At 32.0% G+C, this 21,459-nt stretch overlaps 1 protein-coding gene across 2 annotated transcripts in view; it reads right to left on the bottom strand.

Annotated features, from left to right (window-relative positions):
- Window positions 1–446: 446 nt before the first annotated feature.
- The window catches only part of TMPRSS2 (transmembrane serine protease 2), a 115,143-nt gene continuing 94,130 nt past the window's right edge, over window positions 447–21,459 (bottom strand). For both annotated transcript variants that reach the window (XM_053705906.1, XM_053705907.1), the window contains exon 14: window positions 447–5,366. In XM_053705906.1, coding sequence (XP_053561881.1) covers window positions 5,355–5,366 — 12 coding nt within the window. In that variant the 3' untranslated portion in view covers window positions 447–5,354. The remainder of the gene's footprint in view (window positions 5,367–21,459) is intronic.

Raw genomic sequence — 21,459 nt, 5'->3', positions numbered from 1 at the left:
CCATCTTCCTGCTCATGACCTCCTTCTCTCCCCTTCTCTTACTACCTCTTCAAATTCCCATCTACAAGACTTCTACAGATTTGCCCCCATCATGTAGAATTTTCGGCCTTGCTCCACAAGACTCTCCCCTAGTTTTTAAAGTTTCAAGCGCTCCTTAAAGACTCTACTGTTCAGGGATGCATATTATAAACACTTATATTTTCTAACCTTATTTCCTCTCCTCCTATTTTCATCCCCTTGAACCCCCTTATCATGTAAGTCTACGAGCCCAGCTGTTTATATTTCACCTTCATGATAGCTGATTTACAACAGTACAACTCTTGGTAAGGCCCTCTATCCATGTGTCTCCTATAATGCAAACTTGGCACTCTACAAATTGATAATAATAATAATAATAATAATACTAATAATAATAATAATAATAAATAAAACAGCAAACCAACAAATAATTGTAAAATGTATTTGTATTATAATTCTTTGTTTTAAAAAAAAGTTATATTACTGTAACATATTTACTGAATAGATAAAACTAATGTAAACATATACAATCATAGTATGGTTCATTTATACATTATATTGTATATCAAAAGGTATAAAAGATTTTTGGCACCAATAAAATTGTTTGTCACTCCAACAATCACTGAAATATTATGCAATTTAGGCAGCAGATATTTTTGTTAATATTTTGATAGCCAATATGTTTAAAGCCAGTGATAATACTGGACATACTGTATATTATTTTGAATGCATGAACACTAATATGTTTTTCCAGTACTGGAAAAAAATGTTCACACCTATTTAAATAAATAGCACATGCAGCTTCCCATATTCTGGAAATGCTGCTTTAACATTCCTAAAAATTCCTTCATTTCATAAATGTGAACAGTTTGGTTCGGAAATGTTTGTAAAACCCATTGACTACCTTCACCATTGTATGTGATAGATCAATAATTATACTAATGTTGGTGAAATAGAGAATTATTTTGTTTCAATATTATTTTTGAATTGTTCTCACATACCTATATCTCTTTAACCAGTTTCACACTTTTGCTGCCATGTGAGGTATTTGAAAGGCATTGATCTCAGTAAAGCAAAGTCTGATATCAGCACTTATGAAGCTGATTGGCTGTTTTTTTTTTGTTCACCATGCAGCTGACAGTAACTGAAGGATAACTGTTTACAGAGAACCTATTATTGTGAGCTGAAATTTTTTTTGAGGTAATATGTCTTCATTTTTAACATTGAGATGTTGAGGTGATATTTTCTTGGCAACTTTCCAATGATTTAGTATATGGGTATTATGTCCCTTTAATATCTCTTTATCACATTTTGCCCCAAAGTTAATCAATTTCTAGTTATATGATGTCACCAATATTCATGGATTTGGGAGTTATACAACAATTAGAAAATCCACCTTAACTGAATTTGATTGTAAATATGATCATTTTCACTTGAATTAGCATAATTTGTATTTATTCTTTGCTTTTTATCATCCACAGACTACCTATTTCTCAAAATAAAAGGGTATTATTTGGTATGTAGTTTTAAAGAAACAAATCAGAAATTATTATAAAATAATAATAATAATAATAATCATATATAGTTTTGAAAAGAGGAATTTCACCATTTGGACCACTTTTAAAGCAAAACAAATATGTACTTTGGTTAATCATATCTCTGTGTAGTTAAATATTAGATAATAACAAATTAAACACCAACCGGAAGAGACCACAATAAGTTGCTTGTTGCCTCACTTCATATTATAGTAGAAAATAAACACTGAGGTAGGATTTTGTTTTAAATGTTCTATGATTCTAATATTTACACCCATCCTATGATTTACTAACATGTCTATATTAACCCTTTGATGACAGGGCTAACTCATCTACATCGGAACAAATTGAAATCCTGAGATTGTGCACACGATCGCGAGATTTCAATGATGGGATCGGGTCAGGGGAGCGTAACTATGACGCTTCAGGACAGCCAAGCGGTTATGATATTCTATTCCGTCCTAACGGCACTAAAGCCCAGCGCGGTTAAGACGGAATAGAACATCATAACGGTGTTAAAAGGTTAATGCCACCCTCCATTTGCTTTGTTATGTGTTGAAGGTTTTACATATCTCACATTGTCTAAATCACAGAAGAAAAATCTGCTTCTATTTGTTTCAGAAATTAATGTAAAAATCATTGCAAATCATAAAACTTGAATGTTGCATTTACAAATCAGTGCAAAACATACAACCTCAGTGTTTTGTCTATGTACACTAAAATCACTTTTTACAACATTTAGTACGCTTGTTTAAACATAAAAAAGTACAACTTTAAATTATCAGTGACCATTTGACATGTGTAAAAGAAAAAGATTTATACTCTGTATAAAACCATATTTACATTATGTATCTGTCACACAACAACATTTCAGTTTGCTCAGTAGAAATAGAAATGCTACTTAAATGGATGTTAAAAGAACAGTAAAGACAAAATTAAACTTGAAGTATTCAGATAGAGTATGTCATTTTACACAATTTTCCAATATACTTCTATTATATATTTTGCCTTTATCTCTTGGTAACTTAGAGCAGCAATGCAGTACTTGGAGCTAGCGGCTGCACATATATACCTCTTGTCATTGGCTCATCATATGCATTTAGCTAGCTCTCAGTAGTGCTCCTTCAACCAAGAATACCAAGAGAGTGAAGCAACTTTGATAATATAAGTACATTGCTAAGCAGTTTAACATTGTATAATCTAGCTGAATTATTTAAAAAAAGAAGTTGGGTTTCATCTCTCTTTAACTATATATTTTTTTTAAATATATGCTTAGTATATATTATCAATAAGGCCCAGAATTGCAAATGATCCGCATACAAAAAAAGTTTAAAAAAATTGCACCTGGGTGCAAACAAATGTAGCCACCAATCAGCAAGCGTTATCGAGGGTGCTGAACCAAAAATGGGCTGGCTCCAAAATGATAATAGCAGTAAATTAAAAAGTTGCTTAAAATGACATGCTCTCTCCGAATCATGAAAGAAAAAAAAAATGGGTTTAGTATTCTTTTAAGGGGACACTAAAGTGAAAAAAATAAATACATGTTAGATCATTTTATTTGTTAAACGGTCCTTTTTAGTGCTTAACCTCTGCCAAGTGGGCCACTTCAGACAAGGATAGAGCTGGTGTAAAGGAAAAGCAGGCATGGAAAAGCCAGTCACAGAATATGTGTCAATCCATTTTGAAGAGTTAAATACATAGTACAAGAAGGGAATTTGTTTTAAAACATAGTGCTATTGCTATAGCACAATTAAACATTTTTTTTTTCACTTGGATGTCCCTTTAAATATTTGTAAAATATTTGTATTCAGATCTTTTGCAATGCAATGCAGTTCTTATCTACCTAGGTATCTCTTCAACAAAGAATACCATGAGAATGAAGCAAATGTCACAATAGAAATACATTGAAAATATTTTACAAATTGTATGTTTTGTTTGTATCAGACATTTTTGGGGTTTCATGCCCCTTTAAGCAGTTAATGGGAGGTTACTTGCTGCCAGGAAGTTTAAAACTTTAGCAGCCACTGATCAATCCACCCAGTGAAACAGGAGTGATCTTGTCATCAAGGAGCGCCTAACAGGTAGAGCTATACTTAAAGGGACATGAAACCCCAAAATGTTCTTCCATGATTCAGATAGAGAATACAATTTTAAACAACTTTCAATTTTACTTCTGTTATCTAATCGGTTTCATTCACTTGGTGTCATTTGTTGAAGGAGCAGCAATGCACTACTGGTGTCTAACTGAACACATGGGTGAGCCAATCACAATCGATATATATATATATATGCAGCCACCAATTAGCAGCTAGAACCTAGGTTCTCTGCTGCTCCTGAGCTTGCCTAAACCTTTCAGCAAAGGATATCAAGAGAAGGAAGCAAATTAAATAATAGAAGTAACTTGGAAAGTTGTTTAAAATCACATGCTCTTTCTGAATCATGAAATAAAATTTTGGGTTTCATGTTCCTTTAAAGGGAAAGTAAACACCTTGTAATTACAAAACATTTTTGTTGTGTTGCTATAGAATATATTAGTGAAGTCTTAAAACCCTTTTTTACTGCAATTATTTATCAGTATCCAGACTCCATTCACCATCTTTTTTAATGGGAGCAGCCAATCTGAGTTTTAGTCCACAGACAACAAGGCTCACCACTGTTAAAGTAAATAGAAAGGTATTGTTTTGCAGTTGTTAACTGATAAAGCTAATTAGGGACCGATATGTAGCAGGGTTAACCCTGAGAAATCAGCAGGGTACATTTCAGGTTCTAAGATTTAGAAACTTCTTTACTTTCAAAGCTGAATTACATGAAAAGAGAACAAAATAAATAATGAAAATATATTGCATAAATAAACATTCCCTTTACAAATCTCAAGGTGTTTATTGTTCCTTTAACTAATAATGTATTAAATATATAGTCTGTTATACAGACATTTTTCGGATGCTTCCTGCCATCCCTGAGTACAGTGTTTTAGTATTTGTGCCCCTAAAATAATTTTACACTAGGAAGCACTCCATGTTTTGTTTTTGCAATAATATATATATATACTGTATATATACACACACATATATATATATATATATATACACACACACATATATATATATATATATACATACACACACACACACACACACATATATATATATATATACATACACACACACACACACACACACATATATATATATATATACATACACACACACACATATATATATATATATACATACACACACACACACACACACACACATATATATATATATATATATATATATATATACACACACACATATATATATATATATATATATACATACACACACACACACACACACACACACATATATATATATATATATATATATATACACACACACATATATATATATATACATACACACACACACACACACACACACACACATATATATATATATATATATATATATATATACACACACACATATATATATATATACATACACACACACACACACACACACACACACACATATATATATATATATATATATATATACACATACACATATATATATATATATATACACTTGAGCAACATTTAATCAGGATTAGCAAACTCAATAAATACGTATTGACATTAAAAGGGCACGGTTACACATTCAGAGGCACATGCCAAAACTCATTTTTTAAAACCGTATATAAATTTGCAGCTCCCTTCATGAACATTTTTGATTCTTAATTTAAAAATGTAAAAAACACGATGAACAAGTAAAACTAAATCTGCGTGTGCTGTTGAGCTTCATAACGATTTCTTCATCGGTTTGCCTGCAAAAGATAAGACAATTATTACAGATATTTAAAATGTTACAATTCGCAGATGTATGCTATTTGTTGCAACGTATAACTAGGGATTTTTTGTCACTGTAGCTAACTATGGTTGCATTTACATTGTTAAAAGGGACATAAAACAATAACTACATTTCGTGCACTGAATTTTAATTTTGTGTGGCTCTATTTTGGAACGTAGGTTACACTGCAGGCATCTGAAGGAGAGTTACTGCACATGTGCAAACCCTTCAGTGCTGGAATGTAGTGAAAGGTAGATTTCAACATGGCAGCTCCCATTACTAGAGGCTGGGAGACGTAACCTCAATACTATACTTATAATATATATTTAGGGCTAGATTACAGGTGGGGCGCTAAATTACAGCGTGCTCGCAAACTGAAAAATGTGCCCGATAAATAAACATTAAAAGTTACTGCTCAGAAAATTAACCAGAGATTCTAAAAGTGCCCTAAAATAGAGTGCATTATAGTTTTTCTATTTAAAAAAAAAAAGGCTATTTTTTTAAAAATAAAATACAACTGCACTAGGCAGTTTTGGAGCTTTAAAGTTGGCGGGTATGGGGGTGGTAGAAAGAAACGGCACTGAAAAGTGCCTTTACATTACGGTCTATGGGAACTGTGTGTTCCCAGTAAAAATATATGTATATGTTTTATACATATATATTTATGTGTTAATATGTATATACATGTATATATTCATATACATATATATCTATGTGTTAATATATTTCAAAATTCAAAAGAGGGACACCCCCCCCCCCCACTCCGTGGCAAAAATTTGAAATGCGGTGGGCAGGAGCAGGGGCGGGGCTTAAAAAAAAATCATAAGACCAAAGTAATATAAAAAAAATTCTAAATAAAGTCATATCTTTTAATACTCTTAGGCAGCAAATCAAACATAAGCTCAAACCACTGGTATAGCTATGTGAGCTCTGTATTTAATTAGCCTTTGCAGAGACAGTGCTAAATATTTTTATCTTAATTGGACATTTAATAATAGATTCTTTAAAACTGCTCTCTGCGTTCCCCATTATTATTCTAGATGCTGGCCTTTAAACTTAGCAAAAGTAACACACTACAGTAACACACTACATAGCATACACTTGCATATGCAGATATACACACACACTACATAACATACACTTATACAGGCAGATACACACACTACATAGCTTACACTTATACATAAAGATACACACACACACTACACAGCACAGCATACACTTATACATGAAGATACACACACACTTATACATACAGATACACACAAACACACACACACTACATAGCATACACTTATACATGCAGATACGCACTTATACATGCAGACACACACACACACACACACACTACATAGCTTACACTTATACATGCAGATACACACACACACACACTACATAGCATGCACTTATACATACAGATGCACACACACTACATAGCATACACTTACACATGCAGATACACACACACACTACATAGCATACACTTACACATGCAGATACACACACACTACATTGCATACACTTACACATGCAGACACACACTACATCTCATACACTTACACATGCAGACACACACTATATAGCATACACTTATACATACAGATACACACTCACTACATAGCATACACTTATACATGCAGATACGCACACACACACACTACATAGCATACACTATTACATGCAGATACACACACTACATAGTATACACTTATACATGCACAGATACACACACTTCATAGCTTACATTTATACATGCAGACACACACACTACATAGCATACACTTATACATGCATATACACACACACACTACATAGCCTACACTTATACATACAGACACACACACACACACTACACAGCTTACACCTATACATGCAGATATGCACACACACACTTATAGATACAGATAGACACATACTACACAGCTTACACTTATACATGCAGATACACACACATACACACTTATAGATACAGATAGAAACAAACTACATCATATTATCACCAGGGGTTAGACGTCATCACTACCAGGGGTTAGAGGTCACCATTACCTGAGGTCAGAGGGTATACAGCCTTCTTACTCCTACTTAACCCACACACCATTCCTTTTCCACAAGGAATCTAACAGGTATATAACACTGGGAGAGAAAAGCCAGCTGCTTCTGAGTATGAGCCCAATAGAATTTAAAAATTTTTTTTTTTAAATGCATGGGGCAATGCGGGACAGATGGCTAGCAACCCGGGACAGAGGGATAGACCCCAAAAATCGGGACTGTCCCGTGAAAATCGGGACAGTTGGGAGGTATGTAACATGTATATATTCATATACATATATTTTTAATGTGTATATATGTGTATATACATGTATATATTCATATACATATATATCTATGTGTTAATATGTGTATATACATGTATATATTCATATACATATATATCTATGAGTTAATATGTGTATATACATGTATATTTATGTGTTAATATGTGTATATACATGTATATATTCATATATATATATATATATATATATATATATATATGTGTGTATATATGTGTATATACATGTATATATTCATATACATATATATTTATGTGTATATATGTGTATATACATGTATATATTCATATACATATATATTTATGTGTATATATGTGTATATACATGTATATATTCATATACATATATATCTATGTGTTAATATGTGTATATACATGTATATTTATGTGTTAATATGTGTATATACATGTATATATTCATATATATATATTTATGTGTATATATGTGTATATACATGTATATATTCATATACATATATATTTATGTGTATATATGTATATATACATGTATATATTCATATACATATATATTTATGTGTATATATGTGTATATACATGTATATATTCATATACATATATATCTATGTGTTAATATGTGTATATACATGTATATTTTCATATACATATATATCTATGTGTTAATATGTGTATATACATGTATATATTCATATACATATATATCTATGTGTTAATATGTGTATATACATGTATATATTCATATACATATATGTCTATGTGTTAATATGTGTATATACATGTATATATTCATATACATATATATCTATGTGTTAATATGTGTATATACATGTATATATTCATATATATCTATGAGTTAATATGTGTATATACATGTATATTTATGTGTTAATATGTGTATATACATGTATATTTATGTGTTAATATGTGTATATACATGTATATATTCATATATATATATATATATATATGTGTGTATATATGTGTATATACATTTATATATTCATATACATATATATTTATGTGTATATATGTGTATATACATGTATATATTCATATACATATATATTTATGTGTATATATGTGTATATACATGTATATATTCATACATATATATTTATGTGTATATATGTGTATATACATGTATATATTCATATACATATATATCTATGTGTTAATATGTGTATATACATGTATATTTATGTGTTAATATGTGTATATACATGTATATATTCATAAATATATATTTATGTGTATATATGTGTATATACATGTATATATTCATATACATATATATTTATGTGTATATATGTGTATATACATGTATATATTCATATACATATATATTTATGTGTATATATGTGTATATACATGTATATATTCATATACATATATATCTATGTGTATATATGTGTATATACATGTATATATTCATATACATATATATCTATGAGTTAATATGTGTATATACATGTATATATTCATATACATATATATCTATGAGTTAATATGTGTATATACATGTATATATTCATATAATATATATTTATGTGTTAATATGTGTATATACATATATATATATATATATTCATATACATATATATCTATGAGTTAATATGTCTATATACATGTATATATTCATATAATATATATATTTATGTGTTAATATGTGTATATACATATATATATTCATATACATATATATTTTTGTGTATATATGTATATATACATGTATATATTCATATACATATATATCTATGTGTTAATATGTGTATATACATGTATATTTTCATATACATATATATCTATGTGTTAATATGTGTATATACATGTATATATTCATATACATATATATCTATGTGTTAATATATGTATATACATGTATATATTCATATACATATATATCTATGTGTTAATATGTGTATATACATGTATATATTCATATATATCTATGAGTTAATATGTGTATATACATGTATATTTATGTGTTAATATGTGTATATACATGTATATTTATGTGTTAATATGTGTATATACATATATATATTCATATATATATATATATATATATATATATATTTATGTGTATATATGTGTATATACATGCATATATTCATATACATATATATTTATGTGTATATATGTGTATATACATGTATATATTCATATACATATATATTTATGTGTATATATGTGTATATACATGTATATATTCATACATATATATTTATGTGTATATATGTGTATATACATGTATATATTCATATACATATATATCTATGTGTTAATATGTGTATAATTTTCAAAGAACAAGAGAGCACCAACGCCGTTAAGTAAAACAAAATTCTTTATTTCAAAAGGTTAAAAAATGTTACAGGACAGCAGTACCCTGTAATTAGTTAGATCAAGTGTAGAAAAATTGGCTTACGCGTTTCAGCATATAGCCGTAGTCATAGCCTGTCATTTTGTAATACACTTCGGTTTAAAAAGTACTGCCTAAAATATTATTGGTTATCCAAACTCCACCTCTAACTAATTAGCCAATGCCAGGTTGGGATTTTGTTGTTAGTGTTCAGCACAGTCATTGATTGCGAAAACATATGTACACAATAAACCCTATTAACAGGGCATATGTGCTGACAAATAACAAAACAAAACTCAATATGAAAGATACATTGTGGATATAAGTGAATGATGTATTCTAAATAAACTGTGTGTCCTATTACCCTCCGTTAAGCTATGTTGCTATTATAGTGGGTAAGTTAGTATTACTCTCTTGTAACATATTCCCTAGTTACTCTCAATCCTTGTTGGAGTATAGCAACCATTATATATAGTAGTTGGTTGCTTGATACAATATACAAAATACTCGGTTAGTAAGGATAGGTACAATGTAACATAGTTAACTATTAGATTTCTTTGTTTTAATATTTGTGGGTAATTGTTGTAAGAAAGATATAGAATAGATAGGATGTTATAATTCTCAAAATGTCTGAGTATAATGGGAAAGGGGTGATTCTATGTTATCACTGTTTTGACTAGAGAGAAATTATTATATGAATATAAATAACAAGGACCTCAAAGGAATGGAATACTGTCTTCTTTCTTGTTCAGACTATAAAAATAATTATAATTGACACAGTTACCAAATTTATTCCCAGTAATTTATCAAGTCGTATTTGGAGTTCAGACCCTCTGGATATCGTGTTCTGAGTCTGAACATCCAAAATGCTTCTCTTTTATCCAACAATTTCTCAATATTACCTCCTCTTTTGGGAAGTTTTACTTTTTCTATCGCACACCATCGCAAGGTGTGTATAGATCCCTTGTGTCTGTTTTTAAAGTGACATACCAATGGAGTGCTAGACTTTCCTCTTGTGATGGTTGATAGATGTTCCCTTATTCGGGATTTTATGTCTCTAGAGGTGAGACCTATATATTGCATTCCACATACTATGCAATATAGTAGATATACAACCTCTGTAGACATACAGTTCATACATGACTTTATCTTAAAAGTTTCTCCTGTCACATTGGAGGAGAAAGTTTTTGTTCTAGTCAAATGTTCACATGGTTTACATTTATTATGCCCACAGGGGTACATACCATTATTGGTTAACCATGAAGAAGATCTGGCAGTCTCAGTTTTTAGCATTGTTGGGGACAGCAGTGATCCCAATGTTGGACATTTTTTGGAGCTGCATCTAATACCTGTTTTGACAACTTCCACCAGTTTTTCATCAGCTTCCAAAATATGAAAGTGTTTCTTAATTATATTTACAATCTCAGGATATTGATTGCTATAATTGGTGGTAAAGTTGACCCCCTTAAACATTTCTTTGCCTGTGCCTTTTTCAGTTAGTAGGGATGACCTATTTATTTTGTCTACTTCTTTTCTCGCTTTCCTGATTACCATATTGGAATACCCCCTCTCTTTGAGTCTGTTTTCCAAAGCAATTGCTTCCTGTGAGAAATCACTTTCAAGAGTACAATTTCTCTTCAGGCGAATGAATTCACCTTTAGCTACCGCATGAGCTGTATGCTTCGGGTGACAACTCTTACCATGAAGCAATGAGTTGCCTGTTATTGCTTTTCTATAGATCTTAGTAACAACCTGTTTGTCATGAATGCCTTTAAGAGTCACATCTAGATAGTTAATTTCATCAAGACCAGTTTCAAAAGTGAATTTTAAACCTATTTGATTCTCATTCAGTCTATTGACAAATTTTACCACATCCCCTGCCTCCCCTTTCCATATAAAGAGGAGGTCATCAATGTATCTTACATACAAGAGGATGTCTTTTTTGTATTCATTTCCATCTCCAAAGATGTGGAACTGCTCCCACCAACCTAAAAATAGGTTGGCATATGAGGGGGCAAATTTTGCCCCCATAGCAGTTCCACATCTTTGGAGATAGAAAATATCCTGGAATTGGAAAAAGTTATGGGAAAGTAAAAACCGTGTAACTCTGATGATATATTTCTGAAAATCCAATGAGAATTCTGTGTAGTATTTCAAGAAAAATTCTATTGCTCTTATACCATCGTCATGGGGTATCGAGGAGTATAACGCCACTGCATCCACAGTGACCCAACAATAGTTCTTACTCCATTTTGTGTTTTTCATTATATTCAATACAGATTTGGTATCCCTGATGTAAGAGGGTAGAGTCTTTACTAGTGGATTTAAGATAGAATCTAGCCACTTTGAGAGATTTTCAAAGATTGACCCAATTCCACTTACTATTGGGCGTCCCTGGACGTTGTCCAAAGATTTGTGCACCTTTGGAAGGTGGTGGAACTGGGGTATTTTAGGATGTTCTACATACAGATATAATGCTGTCTCATTATCAATACACCCCAGCTCTACACCATCGTCCAATAGGTGACCAAGTTCCTCTGCAAATTGTTTAGTGGGATCCTTTCGTAGAACAGAATAATTGGCCCTGTTGTTCAATTGTCTCATTGCCTCATCTATATACATAGATTTATCCATTACCACTACTGTGCCGCCCTTATCTGCATTTTTGATGATTATATTATCATCTTGTTGCAGTGTCTTTATAGCCATTCTCTCTTTAAGAGAGATATTGTGTTTGGGTGCACTGTTATTGGTTTTCAAATTAATGAGATCTCTCTCTATTCTTGAATGAAAGGTTTCAATTATGTCCCCCCTTGATTGAATGGGATAAAATGTAGATTTAGATTTCATATGTATTCCCCTTGTGATGTTACCTTCATCATTAGTTGTCTCCATTCTTAGTTCATCTAGAGTTGTTACATCACATGTTTCTAAGAAACTAAGTCTATTTGAACTATCACTAATATTGATGTTTGTAACAGGAATGTCTTGGCAGGTATTATCCTGTCCAGAGAAATGTTTTTTTAAAGTGATGTTTCTCACTAATCTATTTACATCTATCATTGTTTGAAATATATCAAACTCCTCAGTTGTCAGCACATATGCCCTGTTAATAGGGTTTATTGTGTACATATGTTTTCGCAATCAATGACTGTGCTGAACACTAACAACAAAATCCCAACCTGGCATTGGCTAATTAGTTAGAGGTGGAGTTTGGATAACCAATAATATTTTAGGCAGTACTTTTTAAACCGAAGTGTATTACAAAATGACAGGCTATGACTACGGCTATATGCTGAAACGCGTAAGCCAATTTTTCTACACTTGATCTAACTAATTACAGGGTACTGCTGTCCTGTAACATTTTTTAACCTTTTGAAATAAAGAATTTTGTTTTACTTAACGGCGTTGGTGCTCTCTTGTTCTTTGAAAATTATCTACTTGCCATTTGCACCACGCCGAATCAGGTCTATCGAAGTCGCAATAGGATTGGCTGGCAAGCACACACCTGTCCGTGACGTCACTGACGTACCGCAAGTTGGATCGAACAGAGGAATCTGGGGCTCAGGAGCGTAAGCAAGTGGAAGGGTCAAGGAGCGGAACCTGGTTTCCCTGCGAGTCTCCGGCAAACACCCGTACACGCTACCTAGAGAAGGATCCTGACACGGAACTGAAGTATGGGAACAGGTATGTAGCGAGGGCCTGCCGTGGCAATATATCTCTGTATGGTGCACAGCGCTTGATAACTGCATTTATCCGGGAGGGCCGCCGAGCCCAAATTTTGGGATTTGTTTGTTACAGCCAGCACATGAGCTTGTGTCCGCTACATACCGACCCACCTATGAACTTTGTGTAAACAGTGTATCTGCTGTTTGATAAACAGGACTGATTACCATACTATTAATTAGTTGCTCTAAGACCGCCATCCTAACTGTACCTTAAGGCTAAGAAGCTTCACTAACACAACGCAACTATTAGCGTACAGGACAAACTTACAGTGAATACTCTTGCTACCTACATTTGTTACTTGAAATTAATATGTGTATATACATGTATATTTATGTGTTAATATGTGTATATACATGTATATATTCATATATATATATATTTATGTGTATATATGTGTATATACATGTATATATTCATATACATATATATTTATGTGTATATATGTGTATATACATGTATATATTCATATACATATATATATATTTATGTGTATATATGTGTATATACATGTATATATTCATATATATATATCTATGTGTATATATGTATATATACATGTATATATTCATATACATATATATCTATGAGTTAATATGTCTATATACATGTATATATTCATATAATATATATTTATGTGTTAATATGTGTATATACATATATATATATTCATATACATATATATCTATGTGTTAATATGTGTATTTACATGTATATATTCATATACATATATATTTATGTGTTAATATGTGTATATACATGTATATATTCATATAATATATATTTATGTGTTAATATGTGTATATACATGTATATATTCATATATATATTTAAATCTCTTGCGCAACTTACCCCCTTCGCTGTCCTAGGTTCTCGTGCAGTGTCTGATGGCATGAAAACGAGGCTCCCATTGGAGCCTATGGAAGTGCGCTCTCGTGAGCTTCATGCTATATATTTATGTGTTAATATGTGTATATACATGTATATATTCAGATATATATATTTATGTGTATATATGTGTATATACATGTATATATTTATATACATATATATTTATGTGTATATATGTGTATATACATGTATATATTCATATACATATATATTTATGTGTATATATGTGTATATACATATATATATTCATATACATATATATCTATGTGTATATATGTGTATATACATGTATATATTCATATACATATATATCTATGAGTTAATATGTGTATATACATGTATATATTCATATACATATATATCTATGAGTTAATATGTCTATATACATGTATATATTCATATAATATATATTTATGTGTTAATATGTGTATATACATATATATATTCATATACATATATATCTATGTGTTAATATGTGTATTTACATGTATATATTCATATACATATATATGTATGTGTTAATATGTGTATATACATGTATATATTCATATATATATATATATATACATTTATGTGTTAATATGTGTATATACATGTATATATTCATATACATATATATCTATGTGTTAATATGTGTATATACATGTATAGATTCATATAATATATATTTATGTGTTAATATGTGTATATACATGTATATTTATGTGTTACTATGTGTATATATACATATATATTTATGTGTTAATATGTGTATATACATATATATCTATGTGTTAATATGTGTATATACATATATATCTATGTGTTAATATGTGTATATATACATATATATCTATGTGTTACTATGTGTATATACATATATATTTATGTGTTAATATGTGTATATATACATATATATCTATGTGTTACTATATGTATATACATATATATTTATGTGTTAATATGTGTATATACATATATATATCTATGTGTTAATATGTGTATATACATATATATCTATGTGTTAATATGTGTATATACATATATATATATGTGTTAATATGTGTATATACATATATATTTATGTGTTAATATGTGTATATGCATGAAAAGAGATTCCGACATCCATCAATTATATAAAAGTATTCAGTCTTTATTCATATTCGTTAAAAACAGGAACACAGCAAACAAACGGTCAAGTGAACCTAGGCGCAGCACGCATCTTCCAAAAACACATAAATCTCTCACTGAGGTCAAAGGCCGCCCCATTGTGAGTGGTGTTGAATCCCTTCTGGGAAATTTGTCCCAGTGGATCGACAATATTCTGCAGCCTATGGTTTTGTCATTGCTTTCCTATGTAAGAGACACTAAGCACATTCTTAATACACTTGAACATGTAGAATGGTCAGACTCTTGTATATGGTTAACCATCGATGTTGTCTCCCTCTACTCGAGCATTCCACACTCTAAAGGAGTGGAAGCTGTTACCTTTTTTCTGGATCATTTCACTGATTATGACTCCACACTTAAGAATTACATTCTGAAAGTACTCACATTTTTACTTACTCATAATTTTTTTAAGTTTGAGGACACATACTATCTCCAAAGGTGTGGTACAGCCATGGGGGCAAAGTTTGCCCCCTCCTATGCAAATTTATTTCTAGGATGGTGGGAGTTTTACCACATCTTTGGAGATAGTAATCCTTTCAGAGATCATATATCTCTTTATCAGAGATATATAGATGATCTCATTTTTATTTGGACAGGTGAGGAAGAAATTATTCCAGATTTTCTGGAGTATCTACACATGAATGACATTAATCTCAAATTCACTTATGAGTACAGTTCACATAGCATTAATTATCTTGATGTAACATTAACAAGGTAAGATTGAGTCCACTGTATATAGAAAACCAATATCAGGTAATTCTTTGCTTCAAGGTACTAGTTGCCATCCGAAACATGTCCCTTTTGCTATCGCAAAAGGTGAATTTACAAGACTCAGACGAAACTGCACAAGTTCTGTGCAGTTTGAAAAAGAGTCTGTAGATCTCGAACAGAGGTTGATCAGTAGAAAATACCCAAGGGCTATAGTAAGAAGAGCAAAGAAGGCAGTCAGTGCCATAGAGAGAAAAGATCTTCTGCATTTGAAATCCGCTGAGAGGACTGGGTTCAAAGGTGTAACCTTTGTTACCAATCATAGTGCACAGTATCATGACATCTGTAAAATTGTCCGCAAGCACTTCCCACTCCTCTCTGCGGATGACAAACTAATTAACACTGTTAAAAATGGCATCAGATGCTCCTACAGGAGGAGCCCAACTTTGGGTAATATCCTGGCACCTACACTACTTAAACCAAAGGATGAGCCAGGGGGATCTTGGTTAAGGCATACTGGCATGTACAGATGTGGTAGACGAAAATGTAAACCGTGCGATCATGTGAAAGTGACAAAGAATTTTTGTAGTAAGGTTACTCACAGAACCTATGATATTGACACTTGCATGAACTGCACTACCGAATATGCCATATACCTCATCGAATGTTCCCTTTGTAATATTCAGTATGTAGGGCTCACCTCCAGAGATCTTAATACTAGAATACGTGAACACTTATCATCATTTAAACAAAATAGAGCAACTACACCTATAGTTCAGCACTTTGGAGGTTTTCATAACAATGATCTAAAACATTTTTCATGGTGTGCCATAGAGAAGATCATAAGACCAACTAGGGGTGGGGACATTGACACCATTTTGGCACGAAGGGAAGCATATTGGATATTTACTTTAGATACTAGGCTGCCAAATGGACTTAACTCCAGGTTTGATATTATCAACCACTGGGAGTGAGTATTCTCTGTCCACTTTTGTTTATGAGTATTCTCTGTTCACTCTCCTTCCACTTATAGTCTATAACCTAATAGTCAGTTTACTGTATAGATTTGTACCCTAGCCCGGTCCTCTATCTTTTAGTCCTACTATACAAGATATATCTATCTATCTTTGATAATTTTGAGAGTGAATATAGTGTGATATATTTAGAACACTTATTGCAGACTAGGTTCTTATGTATCAATCATAGATTTTAATATCTAAGTCTACCTACATATCTGATACAATATTAACTATGTAACGATATATACGAATTCTACATATGATTAGCTACTAAGGTTATATAGACTGTGTGCTTATATATTTTTTTATTTACGTTGTTATTAACATACATTCTGTTTACTATCACCATAGCACTGATGTTACATACTATCATATGAGAGTATATCAATAGATTTTGTGCTAAAGACAATATCAAAATGTTTTTTGAGCTCTTTTGGGCATTTACCCTTAGCTTATGTATAATTGCTTTGTTATGGATGTACACAAACAAATATATATCTCTCGCTAATCATTTTGTTTATATGTACATGCAGCAAGAGTATCTGATTTATATATATATATAATTTTTATTGGAATGTACACACATAGTCTGGTTTCTCACTCGTTCTCTCTCATTTTCTCATTTTTTCATGTTTAGCCTTAAATATATCCGGGGTTTTGTCTATTTAGCTCCTCGTCTTTTATTCATATCTTAGATTCACATGTGTAATACTTGTGCCACTATGTTACTCCTTTAAGAATAGACATCAGTTTCTTAATTACATACTTTATATTATTGGTCAGAAAAACTAGGGCGTTGTTTTGTTTTTACCAATCACATTTACCCACTTGGCTTTTTAAATGGGATGTGGGGGTTTAGCACTTAGGCCGTGACTACGGAATTTATTTCCGAAACGCGTATGCCTGCGTGCTGCGCCTAGGTTCACTTGACCGTTTGTTTGCTGTGTTCCTGTTTTTAATGAATATGAATAAAGACTGAATACTTTTATATAATTGATGGATGTCGGAATCTCTTTTCATGCATGTCTTATTCCAGTGTCATCCGACACATCAGCTGTGTTACTGTTTTGGAGCGGACCCGAGCGGCAGTTTCTTTCCTGGTAAAGAGTCCATATGATTGGTGGATTGCCGAGCACGTCATCACCCACACCTTCTAATGAGCCACTCAGCGTAAACCCTGTGAGCCGCGTAATTTGAAGCTGGCGTCTTCGTGTGCGGCACAGGAGTAGCCGAAGGATACTGGCAGCGCGAGTGGCGGAATATATGTGTCGATCTTATGAAGTGGTGTGGTGAGTTATTCTTTACTTATGCTTTTGCTCCAATACTAAAGGAGTGATACTGAGGATTGACTTTGTGCAACTTGGGCCCTACATCAAACTGTGAGCCAAGCATAGCTCACGGCCGTACTGTTTGGGTTTCATTGTGTTTGTATTTTAATATGTGTATATACATATATATTTATGTGTTACTATGTGTATATACATGTATATATTCATATAATATATATTTATGTGTTAATATGTGTATATACATGTATATATTCATATAATATATATTTATGTGTTAATATGTGTATATACATGTATATATTCATATATATATTTAAATCTCTTGCGCGACTTACCCCCTTCGCTGTCCTAGGTTCTCGTGCAGTGTCTGATGGCATGAAAACGAGGCTCCCATTGGAGCCTATGGAAGTGCGCTCTCGTGAGCTTCATGCTTCCTAGCACACATTAGCGTGCACTGGTATTACTCACTGAAACGCTAATATCACTTGCGCACAAAGAGATTTAGCACTCAACTTGTATTCTAGGCCTTTGTGTTTAATGTCCGTTTAACAATAGCCAGTTGTGAAATGGTAAAAATATCACTTCACAAAATTGTGCATTTATTTCATTTTACATACAGTTTGCATGCTTATCCATTATGTTTAACCAGCTCAGAGATTAGCGCAAAACAGCCTTTTTTTAGCATCTAACCATTGCTATTGTATAATTTACCGGTATTGGGCAGTACAGAAATTTATATATAAATATGAAATTAATAACCATATATACATTAAATCTCACACTGTTCATATGGTGTTTAGCAATCCAATTCTTAAAATACATCTTTTTATTTCATGCGCACATTTTTGTGATTTTAAGTTACAGTAATATCGTATTTTTAAATGGAATTTCTCTTGGATATCGCATTGTCACAATTGGGACTTAACAATGTTCCACTCCATTTTGTTTGTTGGAAACCAAGATATTTGTATGGGTCTATCAAAAATAAACAGAAGTCCCAAAAACGTGTTTTTCATAATCAGCATTTACAATAGTTTGATTATTGTATCGTCATCTTATTACAGTTATAGAAATTCAGCAAAGACGAACCGTGAAAGATTCAAACCTTGTTCAGTACAGGAAGGTTCAAACTTTGTCCGTACAGGAAGGATCAAACCTTTTCCTGCACAGGGAGGTTTAAAATCATTCGCCTAGATTACGAGTTTTGCGTTAGAGGCTGTGCGGTGCTAACGAGCAGTTTATGCTCACCGCTCACTTGCAGACAGCGCTGGTATTACGTGTTTTTACAAACCCGGGGTTAACCCCAAAAAAGCGAAAATTTAGTTGCACATTTCACCTCAATACCAGCGCTGCTTACGTTAGCGGTGAGCGGGCTAAACGTGCTCGTGCACAATTTCCCCGTAGGAATCAATGGGGGAGAGCCGGATGAAAAAAACCCTAACACCTGCAAAAAAACAGCGTTAAGCTCCTAATGCAGCCCCATTCATTCCTATGGGGAAAATACATTTATGTTTACACCTAACACCCTAACATGAACCCGTCTAAACACCCCTAATATTAAACTTATTAACCCCTAATCTGCTGCCCCCGACATTGCCGACACCTGCATTATATTATTAACCCCTAATCTGCCGCTCCGGACACCGCCGCCACCTAAATTATACTTATAAGTTATGAACCCCTAATCTGCTGCCCCCAACATCGCTGACATCTACATTATATTTATTAACCCCTAATCTGCCGCCCCCAATATCGCCGCAACCTAACTACATTTATTAACCCCTAATCTGCCGCCCCAACATCGCCACCACTATAATAAACATATTAACCCCTAAATCTAACCCTAACCCTAAACCCCCTAACTTAAATATAATTTAAATAACTCTAAATAAAATTACTACAATTAACTAAATAATTCCTATTTAAACTTTAATACTCACCTGTAAAATAAACCATAAACTAGCTACAATATAACTAATAGTTACATTGTAGCTAGTTTAGGGTTTATTTTTATTTTACAGGCAACTTTGTATTTATTTTAACTAGGTACAATAGTTATTAAATAGTTATTAACTATTTAATAACTACCTAGCTAAAATAAATACAAATTTACCTGTAAAATAAAACCTAACCTATGTTACAATTACACCTAACACTATACTACAATTAAATTAATTACCTAAATTAAATACAATTAATTACAATTAAATACAATTACAAGTACAAAAAAAAACACTAAATTACAGAAAATAATAAAGAAATTACAAGATTTTTAAACTAATTACACCTAATCTAATCCCCCTAACAAAATAAAAAAGCCCCCCCAAAATAAAAAAGCCCTACCCTACACTAAATTACAAATAGCCCTTAAAAGGGCCTTTTGCGGGGCATTGCCCCAAAGTAATCAGCTCTTTTACCTGAAAAAAAATTACAATTCCCCTCCCAACATTAAAACCCACCACCCACACAACCAACCCTACTCTAAAACCCACCCAATACCCCCTTAAAAAAAACTAACACTAACCCCTTGAAGATCACCTTACTGGGAGACGTCTTCACCCAACCGAGCAGAAGTGGTCCTCCAGACGGGCCGAAGTCTTCATCCAACCGGGCAGAAG

Source organism: Bombina bombina, chromosome 3 (assembly GCF_027579735.1).
Source record: "Bombina bombina isolate aBomBom1 chromosome 3, aBomBom1.pri, whole genome shotgun sequence".
In the NCBI taxonomy this organism is placed as follows: domain Eukaryota; kingdom Metazoa; phylum Chordata; class Amphibia; order Anura; family Bombinatoridae; genus Bombina; species Bombina bombina.
The sequence above is the reverse complement of the archived record's forward strand: the minus strand, read 5'-3'. Positions and strand labels throughout refer to the sequence as shown.